Source organism: Genypterus blacodes, unplaced genomic scaffold (assembly GCF_046128005.1).
Source record: "Genypterus blacodes isolate CSIRO-AG114 ecotype Tasmania unplaced genomic scaffold, CSIRO-AGI_Gbla_v1 ptg000214l_1, whole genome shotgun sequence".
Classification (NCBI taxonomy): domain Eukaryota; kingdom Metazoa; phylum Chordata; class Actinopteri; order Ophidiiformes; family Ophidiidae; genus Genypterus; species Genypterus blacodes.
In genome coordinates this window covers 3,303,518-3,323,340 of record NW_027467013.1, presented here as the reverse complement: position 1 = coordinate 3,323,340, position 19,823 = coordinate 3,303,518, and the positions used below count along the sequence as shown (strand labels likewise).

At 44.4% G+C, this 19,823-nt stretch overlaps 1 protein-coding gene across 1 annotated transcript; it reads right to left on the bottom strand.

Annotated features, from left to right (window-relative positions):
- Positions 1-1,550: 1,550 nt before the first annotated feature.
- Positions 1,551-19,548, bottom strand: LOC143015786 (uncharacterized). Its single transcript, XM_076169869.1, has 12 exons — positions 19,270-19,548; positions 13,678-13,814; positions 13,131-13,296; positions 12,699-12,775; positions 11,854-12,271; positions 10,683-10,724; positions 9,635-9,697; positions 8,065-8,091; positions 7,606-7,626; positions 5,563-5,682; positions 4,589-4,648; positions 1,551-4,485 (listed from the first exon to the last, which is right to left on the bottom strand). Exons 1-12 carry the CDS (start codon positions 19,331-19,333, stop codon positions 4,457-4,459), a joined length of 1,224 nt encoding a protein of 407 aa, XP_076025984.1. The 5' UTR covers positions 19,334-19,548; the 3' UTR covers positions 1,551-4,456.
- Positions 19,549-19,823: the final 275 nt, after the last annotated feature.

Genomic DNA, 19,823 nt, shown 5'->3' with positions numbered 1-19,823 from the left:
AAACTTTCGATTATGATAGTATACAAATATAATCGAAAATACATACATGTTTTAGGGTAAGATTAGCAGTAGTGTTGTGCAACAGGAACCCACAACTATACGACCATATTCGTACAAAATCTAGAAAAAGTGACAATCGTTGGAGACTCTGCTTTTATTTTGAATGCCCCGTTCTCGAGGTTCGCAGGGGCACGAAAGCAGTTCCGGTAATGGAGGATTCAAACTAAAAGCAGATTTGATTGTCGCACTAACGCTAATGACGCCGACATTAATGCGACCGCACTGAATATCGTGTGGCTTTTAAGATATTTGTGCCAATGAATAAATAAGTGGTTCTGTAACAGACAGTACTTTGAAGTTCAAAGGTAGTTTGCTTAATCTGGGATGTGGCTGAATGTAGCTGTAACTTCACTAAACTCCACGTGAGGGAGTTTGTCTGACACCTGAGATCTGATGGTCACAGTTTTATGTTTCGTGCCACTTGTAAAACAAAAATAAGCCGTAAAAAACAAGAGATTCACGTTGTAAGTTCATCCGTGCATTGTTCATGACAATGCACGGATATGAGTTTTAGGTTGCATAACATTCCCAGGACGTTTCTGCTTCCCTTCTGCTTCATTTCGACTATTTCACAGCTCATCATGCCAAAACAATCGTAGGAAGTAAACTTATTCCATGTTTTTATCTGTTCGTAGCCATATTCTCATCAAAAGAGGAGTTTTTAATTTTTTTTTCAGGGAGGGATTAAACAGATTGTGTTGCGGTGCTGATAGTCATATTAGTTTTAGGCTTTCCAACACAGCAAACTTTAACGTTTCAGCTGTGACACATACTGGACATTAGTCAGATTAAGTTGGAATCTAATCAGCTCCATTAATGAGTCATTATCAGGCGCTCATACCTGCAGCTATTTGTAGCGCTGGCTTCTAGTTTGCTTCACAATTATGGTTAAAAGGTTCAAGTATGAGATGAATGTTAGCACATATCACATCAGGTTCCCATGTGTCACGTCTTAAGGGCCTCAGGTGTCTTAACTGTCACCATCAATCAGTCAAACAGCAACAACAACCCAGTGAGTTTCGCTGTTACAAATCCCTGACAAATGAGACGTTGCATGTCATGTCTTGTGATGCATCATTCATAACTATTTTCGTTTTGATTGTTCTTAAACTTTAATAAGTTTCCAACACCTTGCCAATAGTGCAGAAATGTATACAAATATTTGGGATATACAAATTTGTTTACCACTTTTCCTACACATAAATGGCAACTCAGAGTGATTTCAGAGACATTTAGAGGACAAAAGAAATGCAGGATCAGTCATTAAAAGAAAGAACAAAAACAAAAGAAACACAGCAGGGAAAACTGACACCAATGCATGCTGGGATAAATGTGAGTAAAAAAATTAAAGAAAGAAAAAAGGCACATCCAGTATAAGCCTGGGATACAAATAATGCTAAACTACGTCATTAAATCTTTGTCAAAAGTTGAATTAAAGTGTCTAATTTCATGTGATAGTAGAGTTGAAAGAAATTACATCACACACAAAATGTCAGTAGGGAGACAAAACACCAACTCCCACAAAAACTCTTTAATTGACTCCTCAAACATTATTTACACAATTCCAGAGCAAAAACACGAGTGCCAAGTGACAAGATGACAATTCGGAAACAAAATCAAAGGACAGAATAATTAAATAAAATGAAAGAGTCCTATACTAAGTCAAAAATGAATTGTCTAAATATGTTTAATGAATCAAGATGTACAGTATACAAGATAGGAAAGTGCTTCTCCCACGGAGAATGTGATAATAAAACCATCTCTCTTTTTTTTCCCTTAATGATATTGTTGTTTTCCTCATAAGGCAGGACTGGGCAGTGCCATGACTGATGCCCCAGCATTATCCAGGAAGTGCACTTCAGGAACCAACACATCTACAGTATGATTCCCTTGGTTACATTCTTGTGTGGATACCAAGCTCCAGTGGTTTGTGTCTCCCTCTGTTTTTTTAATTTTATTTTTGTAAGATAAATGTAGGATTGTTCAATGTGCAATTAATCCCAAATACCTATTCTACCTTTTCTGTGAATCTCGCTGTCAAATCCTATTTTTTTAAATTTTTTCCTTGATTCAATTTCAGTTTCCTTTGCACAGATTCAGTCCTTTAGGCTTTAACGGGTTTCCTGTTGTGCACGTGTACTACGGGACTGAGAACACCAGGATCAATGCATTTCTCAGAGAGCACAGTGGCGGCAGGTGTGCTGCAGTTGATGGTGGATTTTCCTGTTTTGAGGCGGTGAATCTGAAACCTTCTCCTGATCTGCAGCTCACATTCAGCAGGTAGCACAGGCGAGCGCCCGTTCAGATTCACCGCCCTTGCTTTGCTCCACTGTGCCAAACGAGCCCAGTCTATCACAGTTTAAAGGGGATTTCACACAGAGCTTTGGCCCAGCATCCAGCCCACAGTATATACAGTAGAGTTTATCAATACACGACATCACAGACTATTAAGATTTTTCATCTTGAGGCCAGACTGTTAAGCAACAGCCTCTGTCCTGTATTGCAGCTATATGGTGCTTTACACACGACGAGCACTTTACTTAAAACTGCAGCAACGTGCAACCTCTAAAGACCCTATTTCAACATTTAAAGGGGGAGGAGCAAGTACAAAACTGCAAAGGCATGAGAAATAAGGCGACGAAAAGACATTCAAAAGTTATTACTGTGCTACGGTAGCGGGGAAAAGTTGGGGTTTGGAGTGTTCTGATGCAATAGCACTGCACTTCTGGGGCGTTTCACAACAATGACCACAAGATACCACAGCGAACACGTGTTGTTTGAAGACAACCTGCGTGGGATCGGAGGCACCACTGCTGAATGAGTCATATCAAAAAATCACAGGTGAGTCATGTGTGTCACATGGTGGAATACGAGCGAAAAGAACACTGCAACATCACGGGCCTGTTCCAACACATCCACACAGACGCCCAGCGAAGAGGCATTTACCACTCAAATCAAAGGAGGAGGATAAAAGGCAAATATTAGTCTTGGAAACGAAATGAGTAAAGTCAAACTGATGTGCTGACGTATTCCAAACTACTGATTGAATATTTGAATTAGTTCTTTATATATTTAACTTAGTAATCTCCTATTTTGTCCAAGTTTCCCTCTGCTGTTTTGGCTGTGTGTCTGTGGGTTGAACAGGCCAGGCTGTGTCAGTGTAAGGCACTATATAGAGAAATTACTGCATCACAACTAGACCGACATATACAAAAGCAAAACCATGTCAAATATCCAGTATGTCACTAAATGTCATGATCGCTCGCTGTGCGTTTCACGTCGGATTCATCCGTACACCACAATGACTAAAGCTCACGTCTGCTCACCTCAGCCAATTTTGTAAGAAAGATGATTTCATGAACTACAAAATTCATCAGTTGACACCTTGTTCACCGAGTTCGATCTGCTTTAAGGAATAAGAATGGCGCCTGTATTTTAGACAATTCCGTTTTGAATTTTTCATTTTCGTTTTATCTTAATGTAATTCCACCAACTGACAGAGGAGAAGTGGTAATCACCCATGACAATTCACAACTAACTAAGCCCCGTCACCCATCAACACACACACACACACCCACCCACACACACATACATACACAACAAGCACTTACACATAAACATACACATACAGTGACATCAGTGGCCCACGAAACACAGAATGGACCATATAACAGCATCTCCAGAGTCTAGAATGATACAGTGGCAGTCATTGGAGCCCCGTGTTATGCATCTATCCTGCTTTGGTACAGCAGCAGCCATTGCAAAAACCGCCATAGTGGAAAAGAGAAAAGGCTTTACTGAATTAACTGACTGTGGATGATCCACTTAAATTGATGGCTGAAATGATGATAGAAAAACAACGTTGACGTTTAAGAATATAGTACAAAGTGAGACCTCTACGACGACGACATCTGTCACTGGTTTACATTCACACAGTGTTACTGTAACTGGACTGTAACCATACCAAGAAACTAAAAAAAGGTAGTTCTAAAAGTGTTTTAGCCATTTCATGGTCATATTTAACAATCAGAGATTAAATCTCTCTGTGGCTACTATGAGAAAACACTATTTGTTCACTTAACCGTTTGGATTTGTTTTTAAGTAGAAAGTTTGACCACTGTTTCCATGGCCTCCTATGTTGTCACAATCATAAACCCTTACAGTTCACATACATTTGCTCTAAGTCTAATATTCTAACTCCTCTAACTCCTATGCACAGAGGCACTAAAATTCACACACGCACACACACACACACAGTCAAACAAACACACACATACACACAGCCGCACACAAAGCCTCACAGTAATATAGCTCTAGGTGTGTAGAGCCTACAACGGTGAGATTGACACTTTGCTTGACTGTAGTTGGTCCAGGCAGTCATGTGATCGTTGCTGGTCTATGAAGAGTTCAGCAGGTTGCTGAGGACTGAAAAAAGACAGAGAGAATAGAAAGGTCAGGCGATCAAAACACATCAAAAGATCTCTTTAATGTGTGTGTGTGTGTGTGTGTGCACAGTGCGTTCCCTTACCCTGAGGATCTGACTGACCCTCCGCTGCATCAGCTTTGCGTCCAGCCTCTGGGTCGGGGACTAGAGAGAGAGAGAGAGAGAGAGAGAGAGAGAGAGAAAGGCAGACATGGATTCATCAGTTTCAGTTTGAGGGTCACATGCGTTTAGCTAATTAAAAGCTTTCCCCCACTCGTCGGGAGGCATCGCTTTCGTTTGTCCCTTAAGGCCCAACTAACTGGCACTGTGCTAATGTGCTGTTGAAATCCTCATTACTTAAGCAAGGCAGCGAGAGCGCTTACAGGGCATTTTAGGTGATAACACATTTCTCGGATTTCATTTCTTATTTTATCATCACCAGTGCGATTCATTACAGGATCAAAGCTGTTTAATATTCCTGTTTCTGTGGCTGGAGCGGCTCCAGGCTGTGGGTGCAGGTGACACATCACAGATCCAACTGAGGGTGAATCATTTACATTGATGACTCAGACTGACTGGTCTATCAGGGACGTTTCCAGAGGGTTAATGAACAAAACGGAATTTTAATTTGAATATGTTCCAACTGAAAACGTCATACAATACAAGCTACGAATTAGACGATTACACAAAACTGTCCGGCGTCTAAATATGACTGTTTCCTGTTGTTTGTGTTGACTGTAAATGAAAGCTTTGCCGATTCAGCAGTATCAGTACGCAGAACGTGAGTGTGTGTTGACTGTAATCGACCCACTCAAAGGATAAAGCTGAGTCGGCTTCATCTCAGTAGTATCGCTGACTTCCAAATTTTGTGCTTTTGAGACAATTTGACACACACACATACACACTCCCTCACACTCCTCGTCTGGCTTCAGACTCCACAACGGATTTAAGTTTAGAAGGAGTTAAATATTGACTCTTCTGTGAGGCGTAACCTTACAGGAGAAGGGTGTAGAAAAAGTGCTTGTGCGTGCTTTGGTGTGATTAATGTTTGGTAATGAGTTGTGCGTTGAGCAATTTACCCTCTCTCTTGCTGAAACACAGTTTCTTCCTCTGGAAGCTGTAATATCCGGCGATGGACCCCACCGCGGCCACAACCACGGCGATCACAGCCACTGCCACCACGCTTCCACCAGTGCTCTCTGTCAAAACCAAAAAACACAATGATGAGAAAGAGAGAGAGAGAGAGAGAGAGAGAGAGAGAGAGAGAGAGAGAGAGAGAGAGAGAGAGAGAGAGAGAGAGAGAGAGAATGTTCCAGCATTGTATGATCCCATTTTATCCCATAATTAAGCGGTGAGAAGCATTCACAGCCACAGCGAGATCCTTTCTGCACCTGTAGCCCGGTTACTATGACAACAGCTCTGACACAGATCTGCATAGTCTTCTTGCTGTGTCACCGCATAAACCGAATACCAATCATACCCAACATAATGGACGGACACACACACAAAACACATAAATCTAAGCTGCAATGTTTACAATGACAGCTGTCGTTAAAAGCTTGTTTGCATCCTTCACCTGTCACACACGCATAGCTTTCACCGAGTTCAAAAGTGTGTGTGTGTGTGTATGTGGTTGTGTGTGGGTGTGTGTGTTGGAGGGGAGTTAAACGAGAAACACAAACTCCCCGACACAATCCAACGACATCACCAGAGGCAAAACTGAACAATTCTGGGCGAAACGGTTTTATGGTCAAATTCAGCGGCTGCCAAATGTTTCGGAGCGACAGTAGACGAGCTTCATCGACACAAAAACGGCAATAATAATGAACAAAAAGGTGACGAATACAAAAGTTGAAGACTTAAAAGACTAGATCCAAACGCGTGTGTGTCAACATTAAGTCAAAACAGGTTCTGCTCATGGGCTGTGACCGCTTGTTAAACGTGGATCTATTTATTGGTTCAAATCCTTTTATTAGACTGTTTTATTGTTTCTATGTTTTGCATTAGATGAATTGTTTTCCCTCTACATACACAGCCCCACTCTAAAGAGCTTTAACCCGCAAGATGTTTGTTTTGTGTGAAGAATCAAAGCTACATAAAAAGTAATTACTATCATGAAGTATTAGTGATGCGATGTAAGAGCGTCCCACATTAGTTGTTATAAGTACTTCATCAGAGGTGAGAGTGCCAAGAGAGGGGGGGAGAGACGGGAGGGTGAGAGACAGGCGGGGAGGGTGAGACACAGACGAGAGGGTGAGAGACAGGCGGGAGGGTGAGAGGATGAAAGGATGAGTCAGCGAGTGGAGTGAATGATTGAAAGTGTTGAGTAAATCAGCGAGCATAACGAAGCCAAAGGGGCGAGAGAAACACGGGCGAGGCAGAGAGAGAGAGAGAGAGACAGAGGGACTCATCCTTCATTTAAAGTGATACACTCAACGGATATCAACGGTGCCGTGAGTAAATAACAGAATATAATGAGTCAGTAGCAGGAATCAAAAAGGTAGAGAGACGCCGGCGCCGAAAGGCCTGCGATCACAATGCAGGGATGGTGTGTGTGTGTCACGTGTGGAGAGGTTGTATGGACGCTTTGCCACAGATGTGTGATAAAATGAGAGATAAGGAGCTCAACGGAGGGCGAACTCTGTGGGAACACTTTGTGCTCAGCAGCCACAGCCCCTATTCACCTACAGCGCTGCATGTCACAGAGCTGAGATCACACACACACACACACGCACACACCTATAGATAGAGCTGAACATTCTCTCAGCTCTAATCTGTCTGTAGGATTTCTCAAAAACTCCAAAAATTCACGTAAGTACTGCACACGTCTGGACTTGTTGGATGTTCGTTGGTGCAGATATGTGTGACCTTTAAGTTAAAGTTTAAATTATGCAAATACATCTTGCGTATGTGTGCATGTTTCATATGTATATAAAAAAGGTGCATGTATGTAGCAACAACACACGGTGACACACAATAAGGGAGAAGCACAAGGGACGCGCTTATACGGCAGGTCTGCACCGATGTCTGCAGGGTGGTGAGTGTGTGTATGTGTGTGAGCGTGTGTGTGTGTGTGTGCGGCAGGGTTCAAATCAGAGAGAGAGAAGAGAAGAAGAGCTCACCGCTGGCCTCTGTGGTTCCATCTGTTAGAAACACAAACAAAAGACTGAAATTCACCACGAGTGACATGAATCATCATCACATGACTATGATGTGCACAAACACACAAACACGCAAACACAACTGAAGCCACCTGACAACACCAAACAACACTGTGACTCATTGATCCAGTTAAAAACAAACAAACAGGCACAAACTTGCATCTTTGTTTGTGTCGGCCTGTCACGCAGAATATTACAAATGAAACTTAATAAAGTGCAAATGTCACTTTGGTTGGGAAATAATTGCAAAAAGTCTGTGCGTGAGACAGATGTGGCGTGTCTGCTCTAGACGGCCATCCGAAATGTTTTCTCAACAGGAAAACAATACGGGAGAGGAGCTTTCCGCCTTCTTCTGTGGTGTTTGTGTTGAATGAATGATGTTGTGTTGTATGTTTTGACTGACACATTAAAGAGCCTTACCCCCTCCTGTGGACTCAGAGGTGTGAGCTGTGGAGAGAACAAAAGAGAGAGAGAAAAGCCATTATGAGGATGTGTTATAGAGAGAGAGTGAGAGTCAGAGAGAGAGAGAGAGAGAGAGAGAGAGAGAGAGAGAGAGAGAGAGAGGGAGAGAGAGAGAGTGAGAGAGCGCAAGAGAGAGCGAGAGAAAGAGAGAGTGAGAGCGAGAGAGAGCGAGAGAGCAAGAGAGAGCGAGAGAGAGCGAGAGAGAGAGGGGGAGAGAGTGAATGTCTTTGTAGTAGTTTATACCTTGAGGCATTAAGGGTTCTAGAGTTTCTGTCCTAACCGGTCTGGAGCCTCACATATAAACATCTCCTTCAGGACATATACACACACACATGCACACACACACACATTTTTATAATACCACAGACACACGCACACACACACACTACCGCCATACGTTTCCCTTTGATCTTCAGCAGGATCTCCATGCAAACAAGCTGCTTATCTGCCTGGATGCTGCATGTCTGAATCTGCCTGTGACATCATGGCCGTACCTGCCTAGACTTGATAAAGCCTCTAATAACAGAGGCGTGGCGGAGGTCCTCTCACTGGATTATAATGATTTCAGCCGCCGAGCTGAGTCACATTTCACATGGGAGGAGAGGAGTAAAGAGTCAAAGCTGCCTCGGTCGACTCGTCTTCCCTGTTTTCTGTCAAAAAGCCTCTTAGCAAAGTTTGGTTAACCTCTCACAACTATTGCAAAATGAGTAAATTGTCTCTTTTGTCATGAGACTAGGGGCCCATTACAGCAAAGCAGCATTCCTGCAATGTGGAAATTCACTTAAAAATGGTCTGTAACCTGCAGTTTAGGAGGCACAGCTTAGGGAAACTGCAGGGTGGCAGAGAGCGCATGGTGCTGGAGTGATCTTGTGGGTTTGAAACCAGACTACAGCCAATAATCTGCTCCCATCATGATGACTCACTCATGGCCCGGGGCCAGTTTCTGCAGGATTAACCTACTAAGCATAAACACCGCTGCCAATTACAATAGAATGTCTGGGGAGATGGGGAGAGTTCCATTTTGACAACTGTTCGTACCTAGACGGGGACAAGGACAAAGGTGAGATGAAGTCCACCGTCTCTGGGCTTATGGAGCGCTGATCACGCACCCAGGAACCAGTGTGTTTCAGGAACTACACACACTTCCTAATGCTCCCCAGCATTTAGCAGTGGTAAGACAGGACAGATGGTATCATGACAGGCTGGCCGGCACAAAGGATCAGTGTGAGACGCTTGGTCATGTCCTTGTTGTTGATGTTAGACAACAGCAAACATCTTGCCTGAACATTAGGCGTGTTTGTGTTGTGGACAGGACGTAGCTGTCACATGTCAGGTTCTCTCTTTTACATCATCTTTAAAGTTCTTGATGCAAAGTAACGCTAATCATTGGTCTGAAAGCTCCTAGTGTACATTTAATACACACACACACACACATGTACACACACACACAGACATACAAAACTCTGGTGTTGTAGCCCTAAACACACATTTCAGTAATAAATGATGTTGGTAAAGCGTCTCTACTAACCTGCAGATCCCAGACTGCGGCCCTTTCCGGGCTTTGCGTCCACCTCGGGTTCTTTCGGAGTTTCTGCCAAGTAAAAACAGACAGAGTTCAGTACTGAGCCCGGCAGGCAAATTCTCCTGTCCCTCGTCCCGCCCTGCAGGGAGACCAGGCACAAAACAATATGGAAGAAGAGCCTCTAAGTCATGACATCACAGCGTCCTGTAGCCGTGACCTGAACCGTCCAGTCTCAATAAACTCTCTGAAACACTGTAAGCTGCCAGGGTGTGACAGTGATCGCATGAACTAATGCTGACTTAGATGAGCAGATGTTATCTCGCAGAATAATATATCACGTTACCATACGGCTATATTCATTATGTGTAATCCCAAGTGATTCATTCATTGTACAAAGTTTTGGTCTGGGTGTGGCACCTTCGCTTCAGTGAATGATTAAATGGCTGACAGAACCTCGGAGGAATCATTATGCTTTATTGCTGCTTTATTCTTTCATCTACAAAGGGCAAGACGCTGTTTGTCAGAGAGGAGAGAAAGTAATGTAAAGCACATTTGAAAATGGAACACAGCAGTAATGCCAGTTTATGCATTACAGTCTTCACCGTGTCCATCCTGTCTTCTTTATCCTCTCCTCTACCTTTCCTGCCTTCTCTCCTTTTCTATGTCTTCTCTCCTTTCCTCTGTCTTCTCTCCTTTCCTCTCGTGCTTCCGCCTCTCTGGCACTTTTCCCTCCTCACCTTCCGTGATCCTCTCCTTCAATTTCTCCTCTCTTGTCACCACCGTGAGAGAATTCCCTCGACAAATATCACATGGAAGACACCTTCTTTGGCAAACGTGTCCCGCCTAAGCCACACCCGGCTCTTTAGTAAAAGCACTGCTGAGAATTCCTCGGATAAATCAACAGACAGGGAATGAACTATTATATGTGATCGCCTGTGCAAGAGTCAGACTGCATTGGACGGCAGAATCTGGAGGAATAACAGGAATAGAATAAGATAAAGATGGGAAACTGATGCCACTCCTGATGACTCACTGAATGAAAGGTTATATTTACCTGCAGGGCCTTCTTGTTTTGGGGCCACTGGAGCAGCTGCAACTGTAGATGAAGGCGACAACAGAATCATGTTTGAACATTGAACTGAAATTACAACTGGCAAAGCTGAACGTCTGGCGAAACCCCTACGGTTCTGCATGAGCAGTGTTCCAGACATTCATCTCCCTCTCTACAGGAAGCCATGCTGTCAATCATTATTAGTTTACATAACACACTGCTACATGCATCTTCAGTGATGACAGGGTACTATCATATAAGACAAGCTGGCTGCATGCCAGCACAGCCAGGGAAAGATCACAGTGTTCCTGTAGCTCACTGAGTCATGGTCACTGGACTCATGTTTACTGAGAACATATACATGTACATGCTACAGAGCAGGGTCATTGTTATAGGGTCACATGTGGAATAACACTGAATACCGCTCAAAATGTTGCAAAATAAATATACTAACATTACCTCTTTATTCACTTTAACCTTCTGTGTTTCTCAAACATATTATAACTTTATTCTCATATTACTTTTACTTTTTCTTGAAATATCTCCAAATCATTTTTTTATAACATTTTCTACAACACAACTCCAACGTTTTGGGATGAAATTAAGATCAAACTCAATCAATTACAAAAAGTATTAGAATCTTCAAGGGAGGAATTTGGGAGTAAGTTTATTAAAATGTTCGTTTTTTAAAATTGCTCTGTTATCTGCTTTGGATACAGTTAAAAGTGACATGCCTGTGACATGAAAGGGTACCTTTATTTTGACATAACATAAAATCCTAAAACAGAACATCCTGTACCCGAGCAGAGGGGGCAGAACACGCCGTTTTTAGCCTAAACAGGTTTGAGCACTCTTTCCAACTGTACAAAAACGGTTAGCAACCATGTTAGAGAGGTGAGCTCATCGATACCACATTCGCAGTATGTTCCTCAAGCAGACACACGCCTACAGTATACAAACATGTGCTGTACCTTATAGCACATGACAGGTTTCTATACATCGACCTGCTGCCTCCTTCTGGATCAGTGTCATGAACACAACATGCAGGGAGAATGATGCTGGTTGGAAATCCAGACTGAAGTAGTGATGCACAAGCCTGGACCCTGATTTCTATGCTGGATATGTGTGAGTATGTTTGTGTGTGTGTGTGTGTGTGTGTTGTGTTTGAGCTCACCAGGAGGGGAAGCATTCTCGACCTCCACTTTGGTTTCAATCACTGCTACTGGGGCTTCTGTGGCTTCACTCGGTTGCTCGTCAGCTTTTGGAGCCTCTGCTTTGACGGGTGCATCTGTTGACGCAACCACTGGTACCACTGGTTCTATTGGTGCCGCTGGGGCCTCTGTTGTCGCTGGTGCCACTGGGGCCTCTGTTGCCACTGGTACCACTGGTGCCGCTGTCTCAGCAGCTGGAGCCTCTGGTTCTGTTTCTACTACTGGAGCTGCGGTTTCTGCAGGATGAACCACTGGTTTGATCTCAGACGCTGGAGTTGTGGCTTCTGCAACTGCGACAGGAGCTGTTGTTTCCTTTTCAGCAGCAGGAGCCGCTGCTTCAGCTGGCTTCGCCTCTGGTGTCGCCGCCGCTTCAGGTGCAGGCTATTAAAATGCATGAAGAAGAATTCAAATATGTCGGCAAACAGCATAACACATTTAAACTCAAATTGCAATGAGAGAGATGCCTCCCCCCCCGAATGTCTTGTGAGTTTCGAGATAAAATGTCACTGTTGTGGAGTTTGTTTTTGACAATGGACAACTTCATTCATGAGACACGGCTCTTTTTTGTAGAATGAGCCACGCCCACTCAACTGTGGCAAGTAATTGTTTCAGAACAGTAACAAATATCAAAAGAAAAACAAACAACTGTTATCTAAATTGGACCAAACTGTTTTTTGAAAAATCCCAAATCGCTGAAAGTCTAGTTTGCTGCAAATGGGGCGTGGCCGGAGGGACGGACAGAGTTCTCACAAGCGTTTAGTCAAAGAGAACCAAGAGTAAATGCAGCATGTCACAAGACTTCACTGACCTCAGGCTTGCTTGAGGTAGGTTGCTCTGTGGCAGCTGGGTGCTCTGGTTTGGGGGCCTCTGGATGAGCTGCAGGCACTGGACAGGAGTCACACAAACAGGAAGTTACAAGTTAGCACTGAAATTTGCCATGCAAAACCTTTGAACAAGGATAAAGAAATGAAGAAGCAACGCTGAAAAAAGTGGAAGCACCAACAATAGTGTCTGAACTAGAGAGGAAGGACATTGTGTTCACTCAACATTGTGATTTATCACACAACTGATACAGAAGCATCACGTTCAATAGAAACTGCTGATTTGATTTTGAGTGAGTGAATATCAACATCGTCCCCAAAGGTCAGGTTCTATTATGCAGGTACACAAAGCTATACAATAGGAATAAGCATGTTGAGCTCATTTTGAGTTTAAATGAGCATATTTGGTCTTAGATCACCTTCTGTTGCTACTGCTGGTGCAGGAGTGACCTCCTCTTTCTTTTCTGGGGCGGGGGTCTCAACCGCTTTAGGCGCTGGGGTCTCCGGGGCAGCAGGGGCAACAGAGGCAGCAGGGGCAGCAGGGGGAGCTTCTGTTGCAGCCACGGGTGCCACTGTTGCTGCTTCCTGTAGCCAAGACAAGGATTTAAGTCCGTGAAATTACAAAAATAAAGTCATGTTTCCAGACTTAATTCCAAATCTCCAACAATTCCTTAGTTAGAGAACTTCCAGATGCATAAAGCCTGTAAAGCCCACAGGGATCATTATGCTTCATTATAACACCTTGTTATGTTATGTAAACGTTAGCTGACTGGACTGTCTTTGAAGTTCACGTTGGACCAAATGATCATGAGTCTCTTTAATCATCAAATCTGCACAAACACAATGTACAATCCTGCACATTTCAGAGCTGCAGGCCTGTGTACGCCAAGTAACAGGAACAGTAAAGCCTTGTTGAGACTAAGTCGATATTAAAACATGGAGACGAACAGCATTCCGGCCCCTCACCTCTTTTCCATGTTCAGCTACCTTCTCCTCTGGCTTGCCTTCTGGTGCGGATTCGTTTTCGACATGCGGTGCGGCTGTAGTGGCTTCGGGGGCCGCTGCCGGAGGAGCTGTCGACGCCGCGGGCGGAGTGGCGTCATCTGAACACGTGAAGAGAGAAGAAGTGTGAGGGAAGAAGCAGTGAAATAACAGAGCACTTGCAGTGAAGCCTCGACTACTGGGACGGATCGATTTCAAAGGGAGAAAGAAAGGAAGGCCCTGTGCTGATGTCCCGCTCCTTCCATAAATATAACTTTCCTTTTGAAATGCAGAAAGAAGACAAACATGATGACGCCGAGTCTCAGTGAGCGTCTCACAGGGACAAACATCACATGACACAGATCACAGTCTCTTTGTTCTGTTGACCAATACTTTCCATGCTGTACTTTTTACAATTAAATCAAGCAGAACAAATACAAACCAAACAATAGAACCAAATACAAGACTGGTAGTGATTAGTGTAACCATAGGCAACAGAACATGACGTTGCGTAATGCATCTGCTAACATTTAAAATCATGTGTGAATGATCGTTAAAAAGGTTGTGGATTTGTCCTACATGAATATCACACACACACACGCGCACACGCACACGCACACACACACACACACACACACACACACACACACACACACACACACACACACACACACACACACACACACACACACACACACAGAGCCCTGGTCAGGCCTGATTGGTGCCTGATGTTGAAGCTGGTGCCACAGTTGGACGAGCGGAGGCATCGGTCATCTCCGACTCACCTTCACATCATATGAAGCTTTGACCTCAGTTCTGGCATTGCAGCTCCACACTAATGAGAAAATACAAAGAGTGTGTGTTTGCCATCCCACATGTGGCATGTACATGCGTGTGTAAGTGTGAGTGTGTGAGCCAGGGCTGTGACATTCCCCTGTTGTGTGTTAGGAGCTGAAACAGCAACCTGTGCTGGACCCTGATGCTGGTTCATCTGGAGCAGAACATTTCAAATATCAATATCGTGCAAAATGTCAATGTGTGTGTGCTGTCTGTTGCTCTTTCGCAATGTTTCCAACAAACAATTCCTATCTTTAGGAAAAGTTTGTTCCCAAGCCAGGATTAAAGAAGATCTTAGAGTTTGCCAAGTCAGATTGTATCTGAGTCAGAGAAGCCTGGAGGGGTCGAGCGGGCAAAGATCAGGAGACAGCGGAAATTTTCCATCACACTGTAAATTTTCTGTGCACTGACACCTCCACGCTTTACACACCTGTAGTACAGTGTGTGTGTGTGTGTGTGTGTGTGTGTGTGTGTGTGTGTGTGCTTTCATACAAGTGTTTCTGTCTGTTTCAGTTTGAAAGGTTGTCCTTCCAGAGAAAACTCTTCAGTTCCTATTGAGCCATGGTGACAGTTTGTGAACAAACGCGCGCACCAGAGTGTGTGTGTGTGTGTGCGTGTGTGTGTGCGTGTGTGTGTGTGTGTGTGTGTGTTTTGGTCGTCTTTGTTTCTGTCTGCCTTTACAATCACCGTCTCCATCACACACTCCAGATGGCAGCGTGATAAAGCAGCTCTGAGGTAATAAGCTGGAACTGAGCTCGCCTGATGGCCGATACTCGCATTCACACTCATTTGACTTGTAAATCTCAAGGAAAAACACACAACACACCAAAACAAACCATATCAAACCTTTCATAAGTGTGTGTCAAATAATGCTGTCCTACTCTTTTACCTTTAACCTCTAACACTTTAACAGCCAAACTGGATTGATTGTTTGCTTGTCTTCACATTCTCAGTTTGAATTTGTTCTGTGTGTCTCTGTGTGTGTGTGTGTGTGTGTGGGTGTGTGTATGTGTGTGTGTGTTTGATAACTATGATATTCACATGATTTACATATTCATCTGGGGGAGATCAAGCGTCACGTTCTTCCGACTAGTTTGGATGTTTGTGTGCCTCAACAGTTCTACATTAAATAGGAGTGAGATGTTGTTGAGGGTCACTGGGGTCCCCGAGGCGGCCATTGATGTCTATACTGTACCTCACGTGTTCAAGCTGACAAGAACATGTGTGCGTTAAGTATGTGTCTCTCATGAAGCCCCTTTAGATCTGTGTGTGTGTGTGTGTGTGTGTGTGTGTGTGTATGCACGTGCCAACCCCTCTATCTAAACTCTCTTTGTTGCCACTCGATAGAACATTCTGTTCCCATCTTTTGCCACTTCCTCCTTTTAACTGCCTCTGCTAAAACACACACACACACACACACCCACAACCCCCCCCCACCACCCCACCCACTCACCAACGGTCACACACCAACACATTTACATACAAAGGGACTCGCACACATACATGACACACAGGCATGCACATGATCTCATAAAAATGGTTCACCCCACCCCAATTCTGTACGTGTGCACGTGTTTACACGCACACAACTACACACACGTGCACATGTAGTACAAGTTCCCATACATGCTCGCATTCACACACACACACACACACACACACACACATGCTGTAAGAGTAAGGACTCTCCTGGTTTGCATTAGTGGAGCAGTAAAACAAATTACTGCACATCCCACCCTCTCTCTCTCTCTCTCTCTCTCTCTCCCTCCCTTCCTCTCTTTGTGTCTATCAGTCTGTCTCCCCCCTTTTTTCCTCCGGTTCTCTCGCCCTCCCACCCTGCCTCTCTGTTCCTCTGCCACTTGTTCCCCCCGAGGCCGATGACTCATCAGCCACTCTCCGACATAGTTGCGTGTCACAGTGTGGGACGGTACAGCATGTACAGAGTTAAACTGCACCGGGCTCCCAGAGGAAACTCCGAAGTCAAACCAGAACGAAAACATGTGGGAAACTTCCTCCCATCACATATAGATACATGTAGAGTGATGGATGGATGGATGGATGGATGGGGGACAATGTGACATAAGAAAGATGATCAGTTATAAATATGTGTCACTAGAATCACTGTTTGATTATAAAGTGAGTAATGACACAGAAAGAGTCAGTCTGTATCTAAGTAAACCTTATTGTTTTGTACATTAAGGGTGTGTGTGTAGTTGTGTGTGTGTGTTGCTTGCATATCACACACATATTTGGGGAGTGTGATGCATGTTATCAGTGATAATGGGAGAGGAACTGCAATTACCTCCTAGTTCCTGCTATGAGTGTATAAGATCGTCTGTGTGGGGCGGGATGACTAACAAATGCATGCACGCACATGTGTGTGTGTGGGGAGGGGGGGGCAGCTGGTAACCAAGCCTTGCCCTGTAACAGTACTCTGTGTGTGAGTGTGTGTGCGTGTGTGTGCGTGTGTGTGTGTGTGTGTGCCAGGTGATACGGCAGCACCTCAAGAACACACTGTTCTCCCTGGTATGGCTCTATTGTCTGTTTGTGGGGCAGAAACTGCTCTGTTTACCCCCAATCATACACACCTTAAAGCTGCCCCCATAGGAACACACACTCACACACACACACACACACACACACACACAAACACACACACATAGACACACAGAGTTTCATCTGCCCTCCAAAGGAGTGATTTATGTGTGTTTGTAGTACAGTACACTGCACAGACTGTACACACACACACTTTGCACACCTCATACAGCTTTTTGATCTTTCATCTGCCTATCAGACACACACACACTCACACACACACTCACTCACTCCCCACTATAGCTGACTTCTTCTAAAGCCCTGGCTCACACATTAATGAGGCACCTCCATACTCCCATCTGTACAGTAAATGTATATAGGGTACACCCTCCCCACACACACACTCGCACACAGATGCTGGGGGCCCTGAGGGAAAGAGAGGTGCTGAAACTGGTTGTGTTGTTGGGTGTTGTCTACAGCTGGAGCTGGATCTGGTTACTGAGGCACTCCCTACGCTTCCTTTCTATAGCTTATGCACTCCATGCACAAAGCAAATGACCTCGCACTCCGCATCTAAGTCTGAGTGCACACACACGCGCACACATACACACACAGATTCAAATGAATGCAAACAAGCCAACGACACAAACACACCAACACGGAACTCCTCCACCACATTGCAACATCCATTAGGTGTGTGGGAAACGAGAGGAGGAAGGAGAAGAAGAAAGTGTGTGTGCGAGTGTGTGTGTGCAGTAGTTCCTCTCCTGTGTTTGGCCTGATAAGAAAGAAGTGAACCGGTAGAGTGAGATCACATCAGATGCTATCCAAGCGCAGCGACGTTAAAGTGAACCTTTGTTAGCATAAGCATGACTCATCACTAAATCTCTTAATGCCATTTAAAGCCGACGTTTATCTTTTTAATCTAAATCAACACACACATTTGTCTGAAACCTGCCTGCAGAACAACACAATTCACCTCCTCTAATCCTAACTCTTGCTTTGAGTTGATTGAACGTCTCACTAGGTGTTCCCTGTTGGTTTATTACCATATCTCCCAGCATGCATTGTATCCTGAGCGCCTCCTTTGGTCTCGTTACATTACAGTTACATAAGCTGCTTTTATTCCTAATGTCTCTTCATGCATACGCTTGACTGGGATGAGTCACAGGTTGCCTCTTTGATAAAATATTACTCAGCATAATGAGCGACACTTCCAGCACACGCCCTCCACACACACACACACACACACACACACTCACACTGTTACCTGCTCTAAGCTGATTTGTCAATATGACCGTTTAGTTTGTTGATTGAAGTTATTCAAAGAGTTTTATGTTGGAACACCTAATGGACACGTTCAGACAAAAGTGCTTAGTAGTTGAGTGAAGGCTCGATCACCTGAGTGTGTGTGTGTGTGAGTGTGAGACTCCCTTGTTGACTCATGTTCTCTCTCTCTCTCTCTACCTCTCGCTCTCTCGTTCTCTCTCTCTCTCTCTCTCTCTCTCTCTCTCTCTCTCTCCTAATGAGCTACATTTCTCTCTTTTTTTAAGTCTTCTCTCTCTTTTTCAGTCTCTCTCTGTGCACCAATGCCAGCATGATCGCCTCCTCCTCCTCCTCCTCCTCTTCTATGTTCCCACTGACTTTCATTGCATAGTTCAACAATCTGAAATCATTGCATGTGCTGCAGGGAAAGGCAGGGGCCCATGGCAGAGGAAGAAAAAAAAAGAGAGAGAGAGAGCGCGGGAGCAAAAGATGGAGGATGAGAGATATGGGGAGGAAAGAAAAAGAAGGGAGGGGAGGAAATTGAGCAACGGGGGATCAAATGGACAGATAGAAAAAGGAGGGAAGGAGGGGGTAAAGGAGAGGAAGAGGGAGAGAGAGAAGGACTTGTGTGGGGTCAACGGGTCCACCACACCCCTCTGGGGCCAAAGCCACAAAGGACAGATCACAGAAAACACATCAACCTCTTTATTCAATCAGGCAAACAGATTAAACATGAATATGTGGACAAGGAGGCAGACAGAAAGAAGGAAAGAGATAGATAGATAGATAGATAGATAGATAGATAGATAGATAGATAGATAGATAGATAGATAGATAGATAGATAGATAGATAGATAGATAGATAGATACACACATGCAGATGAAGCATTAGTGCATATGGACAAACACAGAATTGAGTGGGAATAAATCAATGGTTACCTTCTGCCTTGGCGCTTCCAGCCAGCAGGCTTCCTAATATCAGAATCCACAGGTATGACATCATGGGAACACGGTGTTCTGGCTGCGAATGAACCGGTGCACACACTATTTGCTTCTGTCTTCCAGAAAGGAGCAGACAATTAACGAGCGCGGAGGTTACAGGTGAACGTGAGTGTGACGGTCTGTGTGTCTGCGTTCCAAACCCCGGGCGTCTCCAAGGTGCTCAGATGCTCGGCTCGGATCTGTCGTCCACCCCTTTTGTCTGGATTGGCAGAGAAAGTCCAGTCTTTATTAAGGTGGGCGGGTCTCTCCTTCCACAGACAGACAGACAGGGAGGGAGGGAGGCAGACAGGCAGATAGACAGACAGGGACGCGACTGGGTGGTAACAGCGAGATTAAGGCAGGATCTCACCTTTTTTTCGTGTTTGTCGGATGACTGTTTCGGGGCCGGTTTCCGCTTCATTCACGCGCGTTACGTGAATAAAGGTTGGCAGTTTGAAACCTTCATTCATTCTTTTTTTTCCCTTCTTTTTTTAAAAATGCTCGTCACGTGA